Source organism: Macrobrachium nipponense, chromosome 23, assembly GCF_015104395.2.
Source record: "Macrobrachium nipponense isolate FS-2020 chromosome 23, ASM1510439v2, whole genome shotgun sequence".
Taxonomy (NCBI): Eukaryota; Metazoa; Arthropoda; class Malacostraca; order Decapoda; family Palaemonidae; genus Macrobrachium; species Macrobrachium nipponense.
Window position 1 is genome coordinate 52035169 of NC_061090.1, and position 20534 is coordinate 52055702.

Genomic DNA, 20534 nt, shown 5'->3' on the forward strand with positions numbered 1-20534 from the left:
ATGCGATGCGAAATTTCGCAGCCTGGCAGTAGAAAAAAAAAAAAAAACTGAACCTTTTCGAAAAATTTTACTTTAACCTTCTCTTCAATCAGCGTACGATTTTAACAGCAGTGATTCATGTTATGGGCTCGTATATACGTATACATGCTTGTATCATGTATATACATACATGCAATATATGTATATATATACACGGCTAATCTCCACTTGCTGATATAAAAAGACCTCCAGCGGTCTTCTTTAAATATGAAAAACTGGGAAAGCAACCACCTGTAGTTATCAATATGTTAACAAATATATTCGCGTGCTCGCCCACACACACACAAATGTACACACACAAACAATGTGTGTGTGGCCAGCGTGGGCCACAAATATACTTGTTAACATACTGATAACCACAGGTGTTTGCTTTCCCAATTAACACTTTCAAAAAGGACCACTGGAGATTTATATCAGCAAGTTCAGATTAGCCGTGTGCATTGGCACGAAATACTGTTTCGGACTGCCAGAGCATCTCGTGAGACCACCGACTGCTGAAAAGAATACGAGACCACGTGCTGGCATAAGGTCAGCGCAGTCTAATATCAACAACAAAACATCTCGAGGACTTTTTTTTGGACTACAGCAAGTGGCCATGGCTCTCAAAATACCAGCGCTAGCGCTGTTCCTTTGTAGCGTCTTCCAGCCGTCTCTCGCTACATTTGGTCCAGAAGAAAGTCCTTCCACCCTCCAGACGCCCTGTCCAGATCCGCAGGACATAGACCCGTGCACCTGCAGCATCACCGCCCCTTGGAAACCAGACCTGGACTGCTCCCAGGTGCAAAGCTCCGAGGAGCTCCGAGGCGTGTTCAACCAATCCTTCGAGGACCCCCATTTCCACTTCTTCATGGCGCAGAACACCAGGGGCTTGAGGCGCCTGGAGGGCGGGACGTTCGGCGAGGCGACGTTCAAGAGCTTCTTCTTCCTCAACGGCGACTTGGAGGTCGTGGAGCCGAACGTCTTCCTCGGCAGCCGAGGGTTCCTCCAGTACCTCACACTCGACCGACAGAACCTGACGACCTTCCCGTATGAGGAGATAAGTCAGCACGGCATTCTCAGGACGCTGAGCTTCAGCGGCAATCGGATCTCGGCCTTTCCGACGCTCGAGTCGAGCTCGCTGGAGAGCCTGGACTTGAGTTTCAACCCGATTTCCGATATCCCAGCTGATGGATTGGCGGGTCTGCCTTACCTCTTCGACTTCACCTGTGAGGACTGCGGCCTGACTGAGATAAACCCAGGTTAAGTACCCCCTAAAGTTTGGTTTTTGTTTGTGGCTTTCAGGCATCTGTGATGCCGCTGTCGGTAAAAGGACGAAACTTGGCCGGAATGTGACCTTGCCTTGGAGGAAAGGGAATTTTGAATTGATGAATCTATCATAAAGTAATTCTGAATTATGAATCTCTCAAAGAGAGAGTCATACAGTAATTTTGAATTGCTGCATCTCTGAAAGAGGGATTCAAAAAGTAATTTTTAACTGATGAATCTCTCAAAGGGAAATTCATAAAATAATTTTGAATTGATGAATCTCTGAAAGAGAGATTCATCAATTAATTTTGAATTTATGAATCTCTCAAAGGTTCATAATAATCAAATTGAAATATTAAACGACAAATGCCACAGTGACATCAGTTATATTCGATGAAACGTGTTTGATAAGAGGGTCTAACACCAAATTATTATATTATTGTTTTAAGGGGTCCATAATAATAATAATAATTTAAAAACACTTTACAAAGCTTTCGAACCCTTCCATTGGTTCGGAAGATGAACCCAGGGAAAGGGTTCGAAAACTTTGTAAAGGGGTTTTAAATTATACACGAGCGCTTACCCTTTTTATTATTGTGTACCCCTTAGAAAATTATATACACTCTCGTGATAGAGTTTTTTCCAACTAAAATTATCATTATTATCATCATTTTCGCGATAGAGAGTTTTTCCCAATTATCATCATTATTATTATAGTAGTAGCAGTAATTTTGACTCCTGAATAAGTTGAAGAGTTCGTCATTACCATCGTCTCCTTATATAAGGCGGCTCGAATATCTTATTTCTGCATTTCGTTATTCCACTCAAGAGGCGGGTAAGGAATATATGAAGACATAGTACACATTTTCATCTTTATATGGTATATAGATTACCATACTTCTTCCCCACTTTCCTCTGATTTGCTGGAAGGTGGTATATATGAATTTTTATCACATAACCGTGATCCATAAACATGCATAAAGCAAATGTCCTTTAATATCCAATTCGCCCGACCTCGGAATTAATAAGTTTTCATTAATGTAAACTAAAGGGGAATTTTTTAGTCGATAATAATTTCGTCCTCTCGTGGACAGAGGAGAAATCAGGACTTCAGTGAAGTCATCGACTCGGCCAACAAGTGAGGTCGGTAACATCACAAGTCTTGATTTCTCCTCTGTCTGCTGGTTCGAATCCACAATTAGATTAGATTAGATTATAAAATTTTTGGCACATAGCTAAGCGCCGGAGCCGAGGGGCATTTCAGCGCATATATATCTTAAGAATAAAAAAAGTCACTGTCACACAAACAAACATACACACAACCGATCTAACATACAAATCATTCATTCATAAAAACCAAACAAGAAACCTAAAACAATTCAAAGAAAATTACAATTCGTAAAAAAGACCAATATTCTTTAAAAATGTCATAATTTGCTCTGCCTGAGCACCTTCACCTAAAATATCGGCAAGAGTCTTTTTTGCCAGCAAACAAGCTCTACGTTTGGTTTCAAAATGAGGGCACTCCACCAAAATATGCACCACAGTCAAATCCACATGACAGGTGGAACAGCGAGGAACCTGCCTATCCGCTCCACTCGTCATTAGATACCCGTGAGTATATTTAGTGTGGCCAATACGTAATCTAGCTAAAACTATCTCAGACCTTCTATCCATCCGGCTATGAGGCCAAGGATGAACAGAAGGCCTAATCGACTTTAATTTAAGATTATTATCTAAAGTAGACCAGGGGGCCTGCCACTGGTCTCTACAATAAAATCGAATGGTACTTTTAAAATCGGAAACAGGGACGCCCATGTTGGAAATGTGCCTAAGCCTAGTTGCAGCCTTAGCAGCAGCGTCGGCTCGCTCATTCCCAACAATTCCAACATGGGACGGAGCCCAACAAAACCTAACAGAAAAACCTCTTCTATTAATTAAAAGATAAAACCAATCTTGTACTTCTTGCACTAAAGGGTGGCAAGAGACTAGAAGATAAAACACTCAAAGAGTCGGTAAAAATGGTAAAAACCTTGTTAGTACAAGAACTATAAAAAATATATTTAAGAGCAGTCAAAACTGCCAGCAGTTCAGCTGTAAAAACAGAAGAATTAGATGGAAGCTTCTTTTTAATTATATTATCACTAGTCACTACAGAGCAACCAACACCATCAGAACCCTTCGAGCCATCTGTATATATATGATGAGAATCGTCATGTTCGGAAGCATGGTCCAAGAAACTTGCCCTCAACTGATCACCAGAATTGTTGCTCCTCCTGTCCCTAATTGGGCAGATCTCTAGGCATGGTCTATTCCAAGGAGGAAACTTTGAGGGCGAAATTTCAGCTACTGCAGGAGGTAGTAATCCCACCTCCATGGCAGAGCTTGCTAGTCGAACTTCAAGTGGCTTTGGCAGTCTAGGTCCATTTGGGGCTCTATCAGTTGGTTCTCTAACGTACTTATAGTTGGGGTTCAGCTTTGATGTAAGTACTCTTGATACGACTCTCAAGCCTAATTCCTCCCTACGGATAAATAGTGGGGGAAACCTGATTCATCATATAGGCTTTCTACTGGTGAAGTTCTATAGGCTCCCGTACAAATACGTAAAGCCATATTATGGACAACATCTAATTTCTGCAGTGTTGTCTTGCATGCATAACCATAAACTTGACAACCATAATCAATTTTGCTTAGGCATAAAACCTAGTACATCCTCAAAAGGGTGATTCGATCTGCCCCCCAATTAAAATTAGACACAACTTTAAGAATATTAAGTCGAAGCTTCACGTTACATACAACTTCATTAACATGTTGAGTAAAAGTTAATTTTGTATCAAATGTAACACCTAGATACTTAATGCTATCTTCATAAGGTAAAATCGAATAATTTAAAAACAGCGTAGGGATCTCTTCCACTCTTCTTAATCGACAAAATCGTATAGCTTTGGTTTTTTCTGGTGAAAATTTGAACCCTTTAGCACTGGCCCATGATGTTGAAGCATTAATAGCAGTCTGGATCATTTGACAAGGTTCAACAGCTGTAGACTTAGTACAGATTATTGCATAATCATCAGCAAAGGCCAGACCATGCACCCCGACAGGAACTTGTTTCTAGTAGACCGTTGACAGCTACATTAAAGAGTGTTGGACTAAGGACGCTTCCCTGAGGTAACCCTTCTTCTTGAGGGTAAGCAGAAGAAATGTAAGAGCCCACTCTTACTTTCAGGTAACGTTCTGTCAAAAAATCTTTAAGACAATAAAACAAATTACCCACAATACCCCACTCAACAAGTTGCATAAGGATACCCCCTCGCCAGGTAGTGTCGTAGGCTTTTTCTAGGTCAAAGAACACCGCAAAAGTGTGGTTTTGCACAGCAAAAGCATTCTGTATCTCCCGAGTAAGGAACATCAAAGGGTCAGAAGTACTTCTATTTTTCCTAAAGCCAAACTACTGATTAGATAAAAGATTCTTTGAATCCAAATACCACACAAGTCGAGCATTGACCATCCTCTCATAAATCTTGCTAACACAACTGGTTAGAGCAATTGGCCTATAGTTCTTAGGAAGGAAGGAATCTTTAAAAGGTTTTAAAATAGGTACAATAATCGATATCTTTCAAGACTCTGGTGAAGTTCCTGAAAACCAAAAACTGTTTAAAATGTCTAAAAGAAATTGTTTTGTACTTCTAGGCAAATTAAAAATCATTGAGTACAGTATATCATCTTCCCCAGGAGATGTTGGGGAAGATAACGAGATTGCATGATCTAATTCTTTCATGGTGAAAGGAAGATTATACGACTCTGAATTTAAACTAACAGCAGGAACAACCGTGGTACCGTCCCTAATATTCCTGAATGCAGGAGAGTAATGTAGGGCACTAGATATATTGGAGAAATGCCTACCAAAGGTTTCTGCAACTTTTCCAGAATCAGATATGAGGAAGCCATCAATTTTCAATATAGGCAAGGGAGGTGGAGAAAATTTCCCTTGCAGCTTTCGGATTCTGTTCCCGACTAATGACATAGGCGAATCATATTTTAATTCACTTATATATCTGATAAACGATTCCCTCTTTGCCTGCTTAAATGTTTTCTTTTGCTTAGCAAGAGCTCTTTTACAGATAATCTTATTTAACAAGCAAGGATATCTACGATATCTCTTGTAGCAAGTTCTTGTTATCTTTCGGCTCAATGCGCATGCATCACTCCACCAAGGTACTAGAGGACGTCGAGGTTTACCAGAAGTTCGAGGAATAGACAGCATGGCACTACACAACAATATACTGATTAAATACTCATAAGCAGATGTTGGGCTCTGAAAATCATTTATCTCTTGATCAATTTCAGTAGATCTTTTGAATAATCCCCAGTCAGCCTCCCCTACCTTCCAATTTGGTAAACATGGAGATGGAATATTTTTCATATACTTCAAGTGAATGGGCCAATGATCACTGCCATGATCATTCTGGTCTACTACCCACTGGTAATCTAACCTCAAAGACGAAGAGCAGATAGTGAGGTCAATGGCTGAATCTGTATTGTGAAAAACATCATGTCTTGTAGGGGAACCATCATTCATTAAAGTGATGTCATTCAAGTCAAGCAGCTGTTCTATTATTAAACCCCACCGGTTGCAGTTTGGCTCTCCCCAGAGGGTGTGCTTGGCATTAAAATCCCCCATCAGAATGAAGGGTTTAGGAAGCTGGTTTATCAATGTCTGTAGGTCGTTTAATTCTAGCTGGCGGGGATTACCCTGAGCATCCTGCAATCTACTTTCTAATGATAGATCAAGGTAGAGAGAGCATATTGTGATCCATTTATAATTAAAAATTTGGACTGCACAAGCCTGCAACACAGTGTTCAATTGAACAACCCTGTGATTAACAGACTCGCGGACTATGATGCCTGTGCCTCCCTGAGCACGTACACCTATCAGGGGTGAAGACCTGTGAAATGAATAATTAAAACCCACATTGGGTGTGTGCTCTCCCAACTTTGTCTCTTGTAGACACATCGCAGATAAATCATGTTCCCTAAACAGAACCCGAACTTGCTCTCTATTTAGTATAAAGCCATGGATGTTCCACTGCATGAGAGCCATTATTTAGAGGAAGGGATCTTAAAATTCTCTACTAATTTAGGAATCTGTGTCCTGGTGCGAGAGATCTTATCAGCTTTACCAGTACTACTTGATCTAGATGTAGGTGTTACAAATCTTTTTGATGAAGGGCCTTCACTTGCCCTTTCAGTTTTGCTTTTGTTTTTCCTTTGATATCTGAATGACCGTGAATGAGGCGAAGAGGGAGAAAGGGCCCTCTTCTGACGAATAAGGAGGGCCTCCATCTCCTCACCGTCATCTCCACGGTGCACTGTAATGTCAGGATCAGGTGAGGGCTCAATGTCTGGCAATGTCCCTGACACAGAGAAGTCGTCATCATACTGAGATCTGGCTTGAACCCTAGAATCAACAGGGTCCCCTGGCTTGACCAGAGTCTCTGCAACATGGGAAACCCCACCAGGGGGGGCATGGGAAGCCCCACCAGGGTGGCCACGCGAGGCCCCACCAGGCGGGGCATGAGAAGCCCCACCAAGGGGGCCATGGGAGGCCCCACCAGGGGGGGCACGGGAAGCCCCAACAGGGGGGGCACGGGGTGCCCCACTAGAGTGGATGTGGAAAACCCCACCAGCGGGGCACCGGGGAGCCCCACCAGAAGGGGCACTAGAAGAAGCAGTACTCAATTGTTGTGCCTTCAAGGCATCCGAATAGTATTTCCTGCCCAACAGCTTTTTGGTCTGTCCCACACTGATGTGTTCAGCAATAGATTTTAGTAATGCCTCTTGTTCTTTTTTGAATGCACTACATTTCTTATCACGGGCTCGATGTTCACCCTTACAGTTTATGCAAATTACCGGTCCAGAACATTCGTCGTGCTCAGGCTGGCCACACGATTCACAGAGTTTATTTCTGGTACAAACATTAGAGGAGTGTCCAAAACCAAAACATTTAAAGCACTGGAGCACTCTCGGTCTATAAGGACAAACTTTCATGATTTCACTGTCAAGAATAATTTCAGATGGCAGGAAAGAACTTATAAATGTTAAAATAAGCATCGATGAGCGGGACACTTTAAAAACCTTCCAAACCACGTCTGGACACATTTCCAAAATTTCCTCCTCATCCATTTCATGTAAATCTTCATTAAAGATAACACCCTTCGCTTAACTAAAATTATAGTGAGGTTTTACCTCTTTTACCATACCCTCAGGATCAAGCTTCAAATTTAGGACCATTATCGATTGAACATCCGTCTTGGTATGGACTAAAAAACTATTACGCCCAAAGCGAGTTACTTCTGGGCTCCCAACGTTGCCGATCTTCTGGCTTACCAACCTTTTCACCTTGAAGAGGTTGCCTCTCACCATTGTGATGGTAATTGCTTCATAGCAAAGGAAGATAAAAGAAAGGAGAACGCATTTTCGAGAAGTTCGGCAGTAAGGAGGCTTTCGCGCCCGTGTTGGAGGCGCCTATCCTCACGGCTGTTCTAGAATCGGCAGGAGTGTTGTGGATCTCGTCGGGACGTGAGATACGCCGCGATTTCTGATGCAATACCTCGTCTAGATTCATCTAGGGAGTCCTAGTAAACTCGGGAGTCTGTGACGCTCGCCGTAGGCTCCGCCCCCAGATTGCCGTATAAATACGACGGACGAAGCAGTGATCGTAGAAGAGAGAGAGATCGTATAAGAGACTCCAGTTAGTCACAGAGAGAGCCACAGATCAGATTATCAGTGAGAGATCAGCAGCAGCAGAGATCATCCGTGAGAGATACGAGAAAGCAGTTCAGCTGTAAAAACAGAAGAATTAGATGGAAGCTTCTTTTTAATTATATTATCACTAGTCACTACAGAGCAACCAACACCATCAGAACCCTTCGAGCCATCTGTATATATATGATGAGAATCGTCATGTTCGGAAGCATGGTCCAAGAAACTTGCCCTCAACTGATCACCAGAATTGTTGCTCCTCCTGTCCCTAATTGGGCAGATCTCTAGGCATGGTCTATTCCAAGGAGGAAACTTTGAGGGCGAAATTTCAGCTACTGCAGGAGGTAGTAATCCCACCTCCATGGCAGAGCTTGCTAGTCGAACTTCAAGTGGCTTTGGCAGTCTAGGTCCATTTGGGGCTCTATCAGTTGGTTCTCTAACGTACTTATAGTTGGGGTTCAGCTTTGATGTAAGTACTCTTGATACGACTCTCAAGCCTAATTCCTCCCTACGGATAAATAGTGGGGGAAACCTGATTCATCATATAGGCTTTCTACTGGTGAAGTTCTATAGGCTCCCGTACAAATACGTAAAGCCATATTATGGACAACATCTAATTTCTGCAGTGTTGTCTTGCATGCATAACCATAAACTTGACAACCATAATCAATTTTGCTTAGGCATAAAACCTAGTACATCCTCAAAAGGGTGATTCGATCTGCCCCCCAATTAAAATTAGACACAACTTTAAGAATATTAAGTCGAAGCTTCACGTTACATACAACTTCATTAACATGTTGAGTAAAAGTTAATTTTGTATCAAATGTAACACCTAGATACTTAATGCTATCTTCATAAGGTAAAATCGAATCATTTAAAAACAGCGTAGGGATCTCTTCCACTCTTCTTAATCGACAAAATCGTATAGCTTTGGTTTTTTCTGGTGAAAATTTGAACCCTTTAGCACTGGCCCATGATGTTGAAGCATTAATAGCAGTCTGGATCATTTGACAAGGTTCAACAGCTGTAGACTTAGTACAGATTATTGCATAATCATCAGCAAAGGCCAGACCATGCACCCCGACAGGAACTTGTTTCTAGTAGACCGTGACAGCTACATTAAAGAGTGTTGGACTAAGGACGCTTCCCTGAGGTAACCCTTCTTCTTGAGGGTAAGCAGAAGAAATGTAAGAGCCCACTCTTACTTTCAGGTAACGTTCTGTCAAAAAATCTTTAAGACAATAAAACAAATTACCCACAATACCCCACTCAACAAGTTGCATAAGGATACCCCCTCGCCAGGTAGTGTCGTAGGCTTTTTCTAGGTCAAAGAACACCGCAAAAGTGTGGTTTTGCACAGCAAAAGCATTCTGTATCTCCCGAGTAAGGAACATCAAAGGGTCAGAAGTACTTCTATTTTTCCTGAAGCCAAACTACCGATTAGATAAAAGATTCTTTGAATCCAAATACCACACAAGTCGAGCATTGACCATCCTCTCATAAATCTTGCTAACACAACTGGTTAGAGCAATTGGCCTATAGTTCTTAGGAAGGAAGGAATCTTTAAAAGGTTTTAAATAGGTACAATAATCGATATCTTTCAAGACTCTGGTGAAGTTCCTGGAAAACCCGAAAACTGTTTAAATGTCTAAAAGAAATTGTTTTGTACTTCTAGGCAAATTAAAAATCATTGAGTACAGTATATCATCTTCCCCAGGAGATGTTGGGGAAGATAACGAGATTGCATGATCTAATTCTTTCATGGTGAAAGGAAGATTATACGACTCTGAATTTAAACTAACAGCAGGAACAACCGTGGTACCGTCCCTAATATTCCTGAATGCAGGAGAGTAATGTAGGGCACTAGATATATTGGAGAAATGCCTACCAAAGGTTTCTGCAACTTTTCCAGAATCAGATATGAGGAAGCCATCAATTTTCAATATAGGCAAGGGAGGTGGAGAAAATTTCCCTTGCAGCTTTCGGATTCTGTTCCCGACTAATGACATAGGCGAATCATATTTTAATTCACTTATATATCTGATAAACGATTCCCTCTTTGCCTGCTTAAATGTTTTCTTTTGCTTAGCAAGAGCTCTTTTACAGATAATCTTATTTAACAAGCAAGGATATCTACGATATCTCTTGTAGCAAGTTCTTGTTATCTTTCGGCTCAATGCGCATGCATCACTCCACCAAGGTACTAGAGGACGCCCAGTCCAGTTTTACCAAAGTTCGAGAATAGACAGCATGGCACTACACAACAATATACTGATTAAATACTCATAAGCAGATGTTGGGCTCTGAAAATCATTTATCTCTTGATCAATTTCAGTAGATCTTTTGAATAATCCCCAGTCAGCCTCCCCACCTACCTTCCGCAATTTGGTAAACATGGAGATGAAATATTTTTCATATACTTCAAGTGAATGGGCCAATGATCACTGCCATGATCATTCTGGTCTACTACCCACTGGTAATCTAACCTCAAAGACGAAGAGCAGATAGTGAGGTCAATGGCTGAATCAGTATTGTGAAAAACATCATGTCTTGTAGGGGAACCATCATTCATTAAAGTGATGTCATTCAAGTCAAGCAGCTGTTCTATTTATTTAAACCCCACCGGTTTGCAGTTTGGCTTTCCCCAGAGGGTGTGCTTGGCATTAAAATCCCCCATCAGAATGAAGGGTTTTAGGAAGCTGGTTTATCAATGTCTGTAGGTCGTTTAATTCTAGCTGGCGGGGATTACCCTGAGCATCCTGCAATCTACTTTCTAATGATAGATCAAGGTAGAGAGAACATATTGTGATCCATTTATAATTAAAAATTTGGATGCACAAGCCTGCAACATAGTGTTCAATTGAACAACCCTGGTGATTAACAGACTCGCGACTATGATGCCTGTGCTTCCCTGAGCACGTACACCTATCAGGGGTGAAGACCTGTGAAATGAATAATTAAAACCCACATTGGGTGTGTGCTCTCCCAACTTTGTCTCTTGTAGACACATCGCAGATAAATCATGTTCCCTAAACAGAACCCGAACTTGCTCTCTATTTAGTATAAAGCCATGGATGTTCCACTGCATGAGAGCCATTATTTAGAGGAAGGGATCTAAAATTCTCTACTAATTTAGGAATCTGTGTCCTGGTGCCAGAGATCTTATCAGCTTTACCAGTACTACTTGATCTAGATGTAGGTGTTACAAATCTTTTTGATGAAGGGCCTTCACTTGCCCTTTCAGTTTTGCTTTTGTTTTTCCTTTGATATCTGAATGACCGTGAATGAGGCGAAGAGGGAGAAAGGGCCCTCTTCTGACGAATAAGGAGGGCCTCCATCTCCTCACCGTCATCTCCACGGTGCACTGTAATGTCAGGATCAGGTGAGGGCTCAATGTCTGGCAATGTCCCTGACACAGAGAAGTCGTCATCATACTGAGATCTGGCTTGAACCCTAGAATCAACAGGGTCCCCTGGCTTGACCAGTCTCTGCAACATGGGAAACCCCACCAGGGGGGGCATGGGAAGCCCCACCAGGGTGGCCATGCGAGGCCCCACCAGGCGGGGCATGAGAAGCCCCACCAAGGGGGGCATGGGAGGCCCCACCAGGGGGGGCACGGGAAGCCCCAACAGGGGGGGCACGGGGTGCCCCACTAGAGTGGATGTGGAAAACCCCACCAGCGGGGCACCGGGGAGCCCCACCAGAAGGGGCACTAGAAGAAGCAGTACTCAATGGTTGTGCCTTCAAGGCATCGAATAGTATTTCCTGCCCAACAGCTTTTGGTCTGTCCCACACTGATGTGTTCAGCAATAGATTTAGTAATGCCTCTTGTTCTTTTTTGAATGCACTACATTTCTTATCACGGGCTCGATGTTCACCCTTACAGTTTATGCAAATTACCGGTCCAGAACATTCGTCGTGCTCAGGCTGGCCACACGATTCACAGAGTTTATTTCTGGTACAAACATTAGAGGAGTGTCCAAAACCAAAACATTTAAAGCACTGGAGCACTCCTCGGTCATAAGGGACAAACTTTTCATGATTTTTCACTGTCAAGAATAATTTCAGATGGCAGGAAAGAACTTATGAATGTTAAAATAAGCATCGATGAGCGGGGACACTTTTAAAAACCTTCCAAACCACGTCTGGACACATTTCCAAAATTTCCTCCTCATCCATTTCATGTAAATCTTCATTAAAGATAACACCCTTCGCTTAACTAAAATTATAGTGAGGTTTTACCTCTTTTACCATACCCTCAGGATCAAGCTTCAAATTTAGGACCATTATCGATTGAACATCCGTCTTGGTATGGACTAAAAAACTATTACGCCCAAAGCGAGTTACTTCTGGGATCCCAACGTTGCCGATCTTCTGGCTTACCAACCTTTTCACCTTGAAGAGGTTGCCTCTCACCATTGTGATGGTAATTGCTTCATAGCAAAGGAAGATAAAAGAAAGGAGAACGCATTTTCGAGAAGTTCGGCAGTAAGGAGGCTTTCGCGCCCTTGTTGGAGGCACCTATCCTCACGGCTGTTCTAGAATCGGCAGGAGTGTTGTGGATCTCGTCGGGACGTGAGATACGCCGCGATTTCTGATGCAATACCTCGTCTAGATTCATCTAGGGAGTCCTAGTAAACTCGGGAGTCTGTGACGCTCGCCGTAGGCTCCGCCCCCAGATTGCCGTATAAATACGACGGACGAAGCAGTGATCGTAGAAGAGAGAGAGATCGTATAAGAGACTCCAGTTAGTCACAGAGAGAGCCACAGATCAGATTATCAGTGAGAGATCAGCAGCAGCAGAGATCATCCGTGAGAGATACGAGAAAGGGGAACCGATGAAGGATCAATCATCAGAAGAGTTGTTTGAGAGTTGGTTGGATATTGGTCTAGTCGTCTTCAGGTGTGGACGGCCGAGTTGTCTCTACGTTGAGCAGACTTCGGAGAAGAAAAGGGGGGAGTTCCTGCCTTACGAATAGACTATTTTCTGCAATACGGAGTCAAGAGGACGTCTGCAATTGCCGCTCTACTTTTATGAAGCCACCTCTTCGAAGTGCCAAACTGATTAGCAAGTATTCGAATTGCCTCACTGTTTCCCCCAGTTCATGCAGTGTAAGATTCTATCTTTTTATGTAAATAGGAGATACCATTCTGCATTTACCTTTGTTAGTAAGCTTGTAAATAAACCTTTGTTGTGTTAGTGTTTCTTTCTATATTCGTATCCCCAGTTTCAACTGTTTGTGTTGAGATATTTTTTTTTATTATTTCATATCGAACCTGAAGCGGACCTCTCTCAGAGGCCGCAACACTGTGTCGGCGCTTTCCAGGATATTTCGACACTGTAACATTGTCTCTGAGACCTCAGAGGCCGTAACAACCATGTGTAGTGATAATTAACCACTTAGCTGGGTCTGGTGATTTTACTTATTCTACTAGCATCTTTTATTTCATTTGGTGGTTTATAAATGTCAAGATACCTAGGGACCTCTTCTGCCTCAACAAGTCCAACACTCATAGAATCCGACCTAAATTCTCTAAATGCTCTGTGAGCTTCTGATTCATTGTTGAAAATTATCCAGAATTCAAAAAAACCATAATTTTTGCCGAGTTTATTCCGTAATTCGTTGATGTTCCCAAATTCACAAAATTCATTAAATATTGTCATAATTCCAGTCTAAAGGGACTGGTTTCACATGCAGAATGTTTGTAACAAGGAGCTCATTTGAAAAAGGCTCCAAAGTTACAATGGAGGAATTACCAGGTTTTTCCTTGTCCTAAACCTTGCCTAAGTCGTCAACCAAAGGTCTACTTAATGTCGCCATAAGACGAAGGATTTATGATTCGTCCAGGTAGCCCCCCACCCAACATGGAGCCACATTTAGAGGACAGTGTTATCCCATACAGGGCTGCCATAGGGGTACCACCCAGATATACACCCCACCTTCAGTGCTTAAGGCGTCATGATGTCCGTCGAGATCAGACCCAGCACTAAGAGCAGGGTTTGACATATAAACTTTCCCCTCGCTCGACCACGTTAGGTACTCGAGTTCTACGGGTGAGGTGGCATGCCAACCGTCTTCACCCTCCACCAAATCCAATGAGTAAGTCCAAATCATGTCCAAAACCAATCCAAAAGTCATTAACATAAAATCTGTACCTTATAGGGGGAGGAAGCAGAAGGATGAAAAGTTTTAGTAAAAGGAAAAGAGCTGACTTATTTAGTTGGATCAACAGCTGGGCACCAAGGCCCCAGCGAGAAAGTAGTTCCCACCAGGCATCAGGGCCCAGCTCCTGAACCCTAAGCCCCCTATCCTCGGCAAGGCTTCAGCATCTGGGGGGTCGAATCCACGAGAGGATGAAATTATTATCAACTAAAAAAGTTCCTCTTTGGTTTACATATATGAAAATATATTAATTCCGAGGCAGAGCGAATTGGATATTAAAGGACATATGTAGCTTAATGCATGGTATATATGTATATTTTTTATCTTCATCCATTTTTCAAGAATACGGGTCAGTTTCTTAAGTGAGGTGGTGTGTTTATGTATTTAGTGATTAACCAATCTCTTCACGACGCAGGTACATTCGCTGGGCGGAAACGCCTCTCAGGATTGATTCTCCGGTCTAACAACCTGACCCACCTCCCGGAGAACATGGTTCAGAGTGACTACTATTCCGTGGGTATCCTCGTCGAAGACAACCAGATTTCGAACGTGTCGGCGGGGGCTTTCAAGCGTAAGTTCTATGACACGAAACAATATTCGTTCAGTAGCTAAAAGTATATCTTAGTTTAACCAGACCACACTGAACTAATTATCAGCTCTCCTAGGGCTACGGGCCCAAAGGATTAGACTTTTGTCTTTTTTTTACGTGACTATAGGAACCACCAATTGTTTACCTAGCAACGGAACCTACAGCTTATTGTGGGATGCGACCCGCATTATATCGAGAAATGAATTTCTAATCACCAGAAATAAATACCTCTGATTCCACATTGGCAGAGTTGGGAATCGAACTCGCGACTACCTAAACTCATGCGAGCACGTAAACCCCTGGTCCAACGAGGAGCCAGTAGCGTCAGTACAGAAATGACTTTGGTGATTTCAGGAATGCTCGTAGATCACTTTGCTTCGTGAAAAAATTAACTATATATTATACATATGTATTATATAAGACTAGTAACAATGTTCTGTTACAACAGAATTCTATCTAATAAAAGGAGCCCATAAAAACATCAAAATTTAGGGAGAAAATACTATATTTCAGAGATTGCTGTCTCTCTCTTTATGCAGGTTAATGAATGAGAAAAGCTACAGAAAAGGTAGTATTTATACCAAGAGATCCATCCACAGGTAGCCGTTTTACTAGGTCACCCCCACTGAATAATTCCTCATTAACCTTCTTAAGCATTGGCTGAAGGAAGATTTTATCTATGATATCTGAATTCCAGGCGCCCTTTTCGAGATGTTCATGAACTGTCTTTGTTTAAATCTAAGGCTGTACTCCATCCATCTGGCTTTTTGTACCGACATTTGTTGCCATGTGATATAATTATAAATAAATAAATAAATAAATAAATAAATATATATACTATATATATATACATACATATATATATATATATATCTATATATATATATATATAAATATATAGATATATATATATATATATCCAAAGCTCATCCTCAGACATGGCTTCTATTCCAGTGGGACCAGGTCAGAACATGCACGTAAATCTTGCCAATAACAGATTGGAACAACTGGAGGAGAGAGTCTGGAGACCATATTTTGAAGGAGGTTTGACCTATCTTATGCAGAGGGTAAGTTTTTTCTCTCTTTTTTTTTCGATGTGCTTTATCGATCACCGACGCTCGTGGTGTGCGATATCAAAATGGACATAAATATACATTGGTTGATGGAAAAATATCGGGACTATCTTGAATACTGGATATTGCGGTTATAGTAGTAGTAGTAGTAGTAGTAGTAGTAGTAGTAGTAGTAGTAGTAGTAGTAGTAGTGGTATGTCATACTGCGGGAGTACCTTTAAAACCCCTCATCATACCGCGAGTAGTTTACGAAGTGGTAACTATTTACTTACATCTCCGTATAAATGGACATAAAAACGTATACGAGTGCATACACACGTTCATGTGGGTTTCAATGCATCCCCCTTCTAATATAAACCACATTTTCATTCTTTCAAAGGTAACCCATTCTCGTGCGGGTGCGACATAGCCTGGCTAGTGACCGAGACCGCGTTCATGGCTAAATTGGGCGGGAAAGAGACCTGCAAAGACGGTAGGCTGGTGCAGACGCTGGACCCGCTGTACTACGAAGAGATGTGTTAGGGAAAAAATCCTAAGTTCTTATATCGCTCTCTGCGTTCACTTTCCCCTGAGACAATGCGCTGAATTGTCAGAAATAAAGTTCGTTGAAATGAGAGTCATTTTGGATATATTAAGCTTCCGTCTGGAATACGGAATTAAAAACAATGAACTTGAATTTTCACAAATAAAGTTAGTTGAACTGATAGTCGATTAAGATATATTAAGCTTCCGTCTGGCATAACGGAATTAAAAACAATTGTCAGAAATAAAGCTTGTTGAAATGATGGTCCATTTGGATATATTAAGCCTCCGTCTGGTATAAGGAATTGAAAACAATGAACTGAATTTTCACAAATAAAGCTTGTTGACATGAGAATCGGTTTGGTATTATATTAAAGCTTCAATCTGGTATACGGAATTAAGCGTCTCACTAAGTTTAAGCCACTAGATATCTTTACTGATAATACAATCAAACTTTTCAATGTCTGAAGGACCGAAATAATATTAAAAAGAGAGGGAGATAGTTTTGGTGTCTAGGCATGGTACTAGGCCCATATTTTCCCCTTACTACTTCTTGCTCTCCATAGACCTATACTGTTTTTTTTTTTTTTTTATCTGTCCATTCGCCTGTGGTGTTTGCGTATGGTAACACTGCGTCCCGGGCTTTAGATAGTTACATTCAGCCTATATTCAATAATTGTAATATCCTATTTCGAATATTAACGGTGTAATTCGCATACAGTACAACATTAAAACACTTTTCAGTTACAAATGTACACCCAGATATCCTTTTATTTATCTAAAACTTAGACTTAGCGTAACTATTTAAAGCCCGGGACGCAGTGTTACCATGCGCGACCACCACAGGCGGATGGACAGATGGAAAAAACAAAGTATAGTTGGCGGTGCTTATAATTACACCACTGTTAGTCCTGTGTCGTCTTGCCAAATTTCTTCTATTTATTATCATTATTATTATCTTTATTCAAATAACGTCTTCACACTGAGAGCTCCGAAATATATATTATATACATATTATATATATATAATATTATATAATCTCGAATTATATATTATATAATGTATATATAATATATATATAGATATATATATATATATACGCAAGTGCGTAAATCCAAGAGCGTAAAATAGTAGGTATAAAAATATGTTAATTCATATATACAGAAACATCCAAGTTACCTTCCCCTATACAGCAAGTATAGGAGCTTAAAGTTTAGAATCAGATTTCCTACAGTTTTAAATCAGACGGACCCCTTTTCCTTTTAAAAAGCAATCAAAGGTTACTACAAGGAGATACGGAGGAACTCGTAAGATATTTATTGAAATGTGTGACAAAATAACAAATAGTACAGGGTGTTCATAAAGTCCAGTCCACCATTACCAGTATTTAGAGATCGGAATGGTACTGGGACTTTATGGACACCCTTTACTCCTTTTTTATTATTATTTTTTAACACAACGACCAAGATATACTCAAATCTGAGCTCTTGTCTCTCAGAGTCTGAAAATGAACGGCTTTTTATGGCTCCAAAGTCATTTAAATAAACTAGAAAATAGTATTCTCGAAGCTTGTACTACATCAAACTCGAATAGCGTAGAAGGTTTTCACTTCAAACGAAAATTAGGAGTGGGAGGAATAAATGGCACGCAAAATAAACTGGAAGTAAGGGTGAAGCTAATATTAGCCATCTAAATCAATAATAATAATAATAATAATAATAATAATAATAATAATAATAATAATAATAACAGAAGCTAGAAGCAGCGCACATAGTGAGAAAAGTGATGGACTCCTAAGGAGGCAGGATGCAACCCGGAATCCCTCACTATAAAAACCATCCCAGTCGAATAGGATGACTGTGATAGACCAAAAAATGAATAAATGAATAAATAAATAGATAATAATAATAATAATAAATATAATAATAATAATAATAATAATAACAACAAGTCAAAACTCAACGCCGGAAATATGATAAAAGCCATAAACACATGGGCAGTGCCAGTAATCAGATACAGCGCAGGAATAGTGGAATGGACGAAGGCAGAACTCCGCAGCATAGATAAGAAAACCAGAGAACATATGACAATATACAAAGCACTACACCCAAGAGCAAATACGAACAGACTATACATAACACGAAAGGAAGGAGGGAGAGGACTACTAAGCATAGAGGACTGCGTCAACATCGAGAACAGAGCACTGGGGCAATATCTGAAAACCAGTGAAGACGAGTGGCTAAAGAGTGCATGGGAAGAAGGACTAATAAAAGTAGACGAAGACCCAGAAATATACAAAGACAGGAGAATGACAAACAGAACAGAGGACTGGCACAACAAACCAATGCACGGATAATACATGAGACAGACTAAAGAACTAGCCAGCGATGACACGTGGCAATGGCTACAGAGGGGAGAGCTAAAGAAGGAAACTGAAGGAATGATAACAGTGGCACAAGATCAGGCCCTAAGAACCAGATATGTTCAAAGAACGATAGACGGAAATAACATCAATCCCATATGTAGGAAGTGCAATACGAAAAATGAAACCATAAACCACATAGCAAGCGAATGTCCTGCAATTGCACAGAACCAGTACAAAAAGAGGCATGATTCAGTAGCAAAAGCCCTCCACTGGAGCCTGTGCAAGAAACATCAGCTACCTTGCAGTAATAAGTGGTACGAACACCAACCTGAAGGAGTGATAGAAAACGATCAGGCAAAGATCCTCTGGGACTATGGTATCAGAACAGATAGGGTGATACGTGCAAATAGACCAGACGTGACGTTGATTGACAAAATCAAGAAGAAAGTATCACTCATTGATGTCGCAATACCATGGGACACCAGAGTTGAAGAGAAGGAGAGGGAAAAAATGGATAAGTATCGAGATCTGAAAATAGAAATAAGAAGGATATGGGATATGCCAGTGGAAATTGTACCCATAATCATAGGAGCACTAGGCACGATCCCAAGATTCCTGAAAAGGAATCTAGAAAAAACTAGAGGCTGAAGTAGCTCCAGGACTCATGCAGAAGAGGGTGATCCTAGAAACGGCACACATAGTAGAGAGTGGATGGACTCCTAAGGAGGCAGGATGCAACTCGGAACCCCACACTATAAACAATACCACCCAGTCGAATTGGAGGACTGTGATAGAGCAAAAAAAAATAATAATAAAAAAAATAACAATAATAATAATAATAATAATAAACAAATTCTGTTGATTAAAATGGCAGAATTCAGCGATTTAATCTTATTATCTATTCTATTTTTCTTATTACTCGCTTTTCTGTCTCTGCGATAATTATATTAAGGAGTATTGCTGCGCCAGAAAAGCGAGTAATAAGAAAAAAGAAAAAATATATAATATTAATTCGCTGAATTCTGCATTTTATTCATCAGAATAATAATAATAATCAATAATAATAATAATAATAATAATATAATAATAATAATAATAATAATAAAATAATAATATAATATGTAAGACGCCTTTAAAAACCAGAAACGAAGAAAAAACAAGGAATACCGGATAGACCCCTGACGACTACGGCCTGTTCCCGACCTACGAAACGCACCTGTATACCTGTTGACGACCCCAGCCTGTCCCTGATAACCAGTTTGCCTTTGATAACACCAGCCCGAAATTCCGTTGACGACCTACAGCACGATGAATATTGGACAGCTGCTTCATAATACCAGCGTGCCAGAAAGACAAATCATAAGGAGAATTGAAAGAATATTGTACAAAATCAATTCTGTGAATTCTGCCATTATTTTTAATAAAACTTGTTTGAAAGAAGGTCTGTTTCCAACATACAATAATAATAATAATAATAATAATAATAATAATAATAATAATAATAATAATAATAATAATAATAATCAGACGGAACTTGTTGTGTGATTTCCGTAGAGTTTTCCAACGACTCTCGCAAGCTTTCTCCCAAGTGCTCGGTAAGACCGGTCGCTGTCCGTCACCTCAGTCTCGGGACCTTGGGCAAATCCCGCCATAGCTACTCATATTCGGGCTTCCTCGAGCGGCAGGAGGTAGTACACGGCGATTTCCACGACCAGAACGAACGCAGCCACCAGGAAACCAATTAGGACCAAAAAGAACGCAGCCTGAAAGTCAGA

At 40.8% G+C, this 20534-nt stretch overlaps 2 protein-coding genes across 2 annotated transcripts in view; one reads left to right on the forward strand and one right to left on the reverse strand.

Moving 5' to 3' along the window:
- Window positions 1-20534, reverse strand: part of LOC135197890 (uncharacterized) — a 47083-nt gene that overhangs the window by 8137 nt on the left and 18412 nt on the right.
- LOC135200474 (oplophorus-luciferin 2-monooxygenase non-catalytic subunit-like) lies at window positions 460-16662 on the forward strand. The gene is made up of 4 exons (XM_064229129.1): window positions 460-1277; window positions 14626-14781; window positions 15754-15866; window positions 16252-16662. The coding sequence occupies exons 1-4, from the start codon at window positions 635-637 to the stop codon at window positions 16279-16281; spliced, it is 942 nt and encodes a 313-aa protein (XP_064085199.1). The 5' UTR covers window positions 460-634; the 3' UTR covers window positions 16282-16662.

What these genes read in the sequence shown, in the direction of transcription:
- LOC135200474 (XM_064229129.1), top strand. Translation starts at nt 635, where the DNA reads ATGGCTCTCAAAATACCAGCGCTAGCGCTGTTCCTTTGTAGCGTCTTC. An exon ending in CCTGACTGAGATAAACCCAG is followed by an intron (nt 1,278 to 14,625) that starts GTTAAGTACCCC and finishes TTCACGACGCAG; the next exon opens with GTACATTCGCTGGGCGGAAA. An exon ending in GTCGGCGGGGGCTTTCAAGC is followed by an intron (nt 14,782 to 15,753) that starts GTAAGTTCTATG and finishes CTTCTATTCCAG; the next exon opens with TGGGACCAGGTCAGAACATG.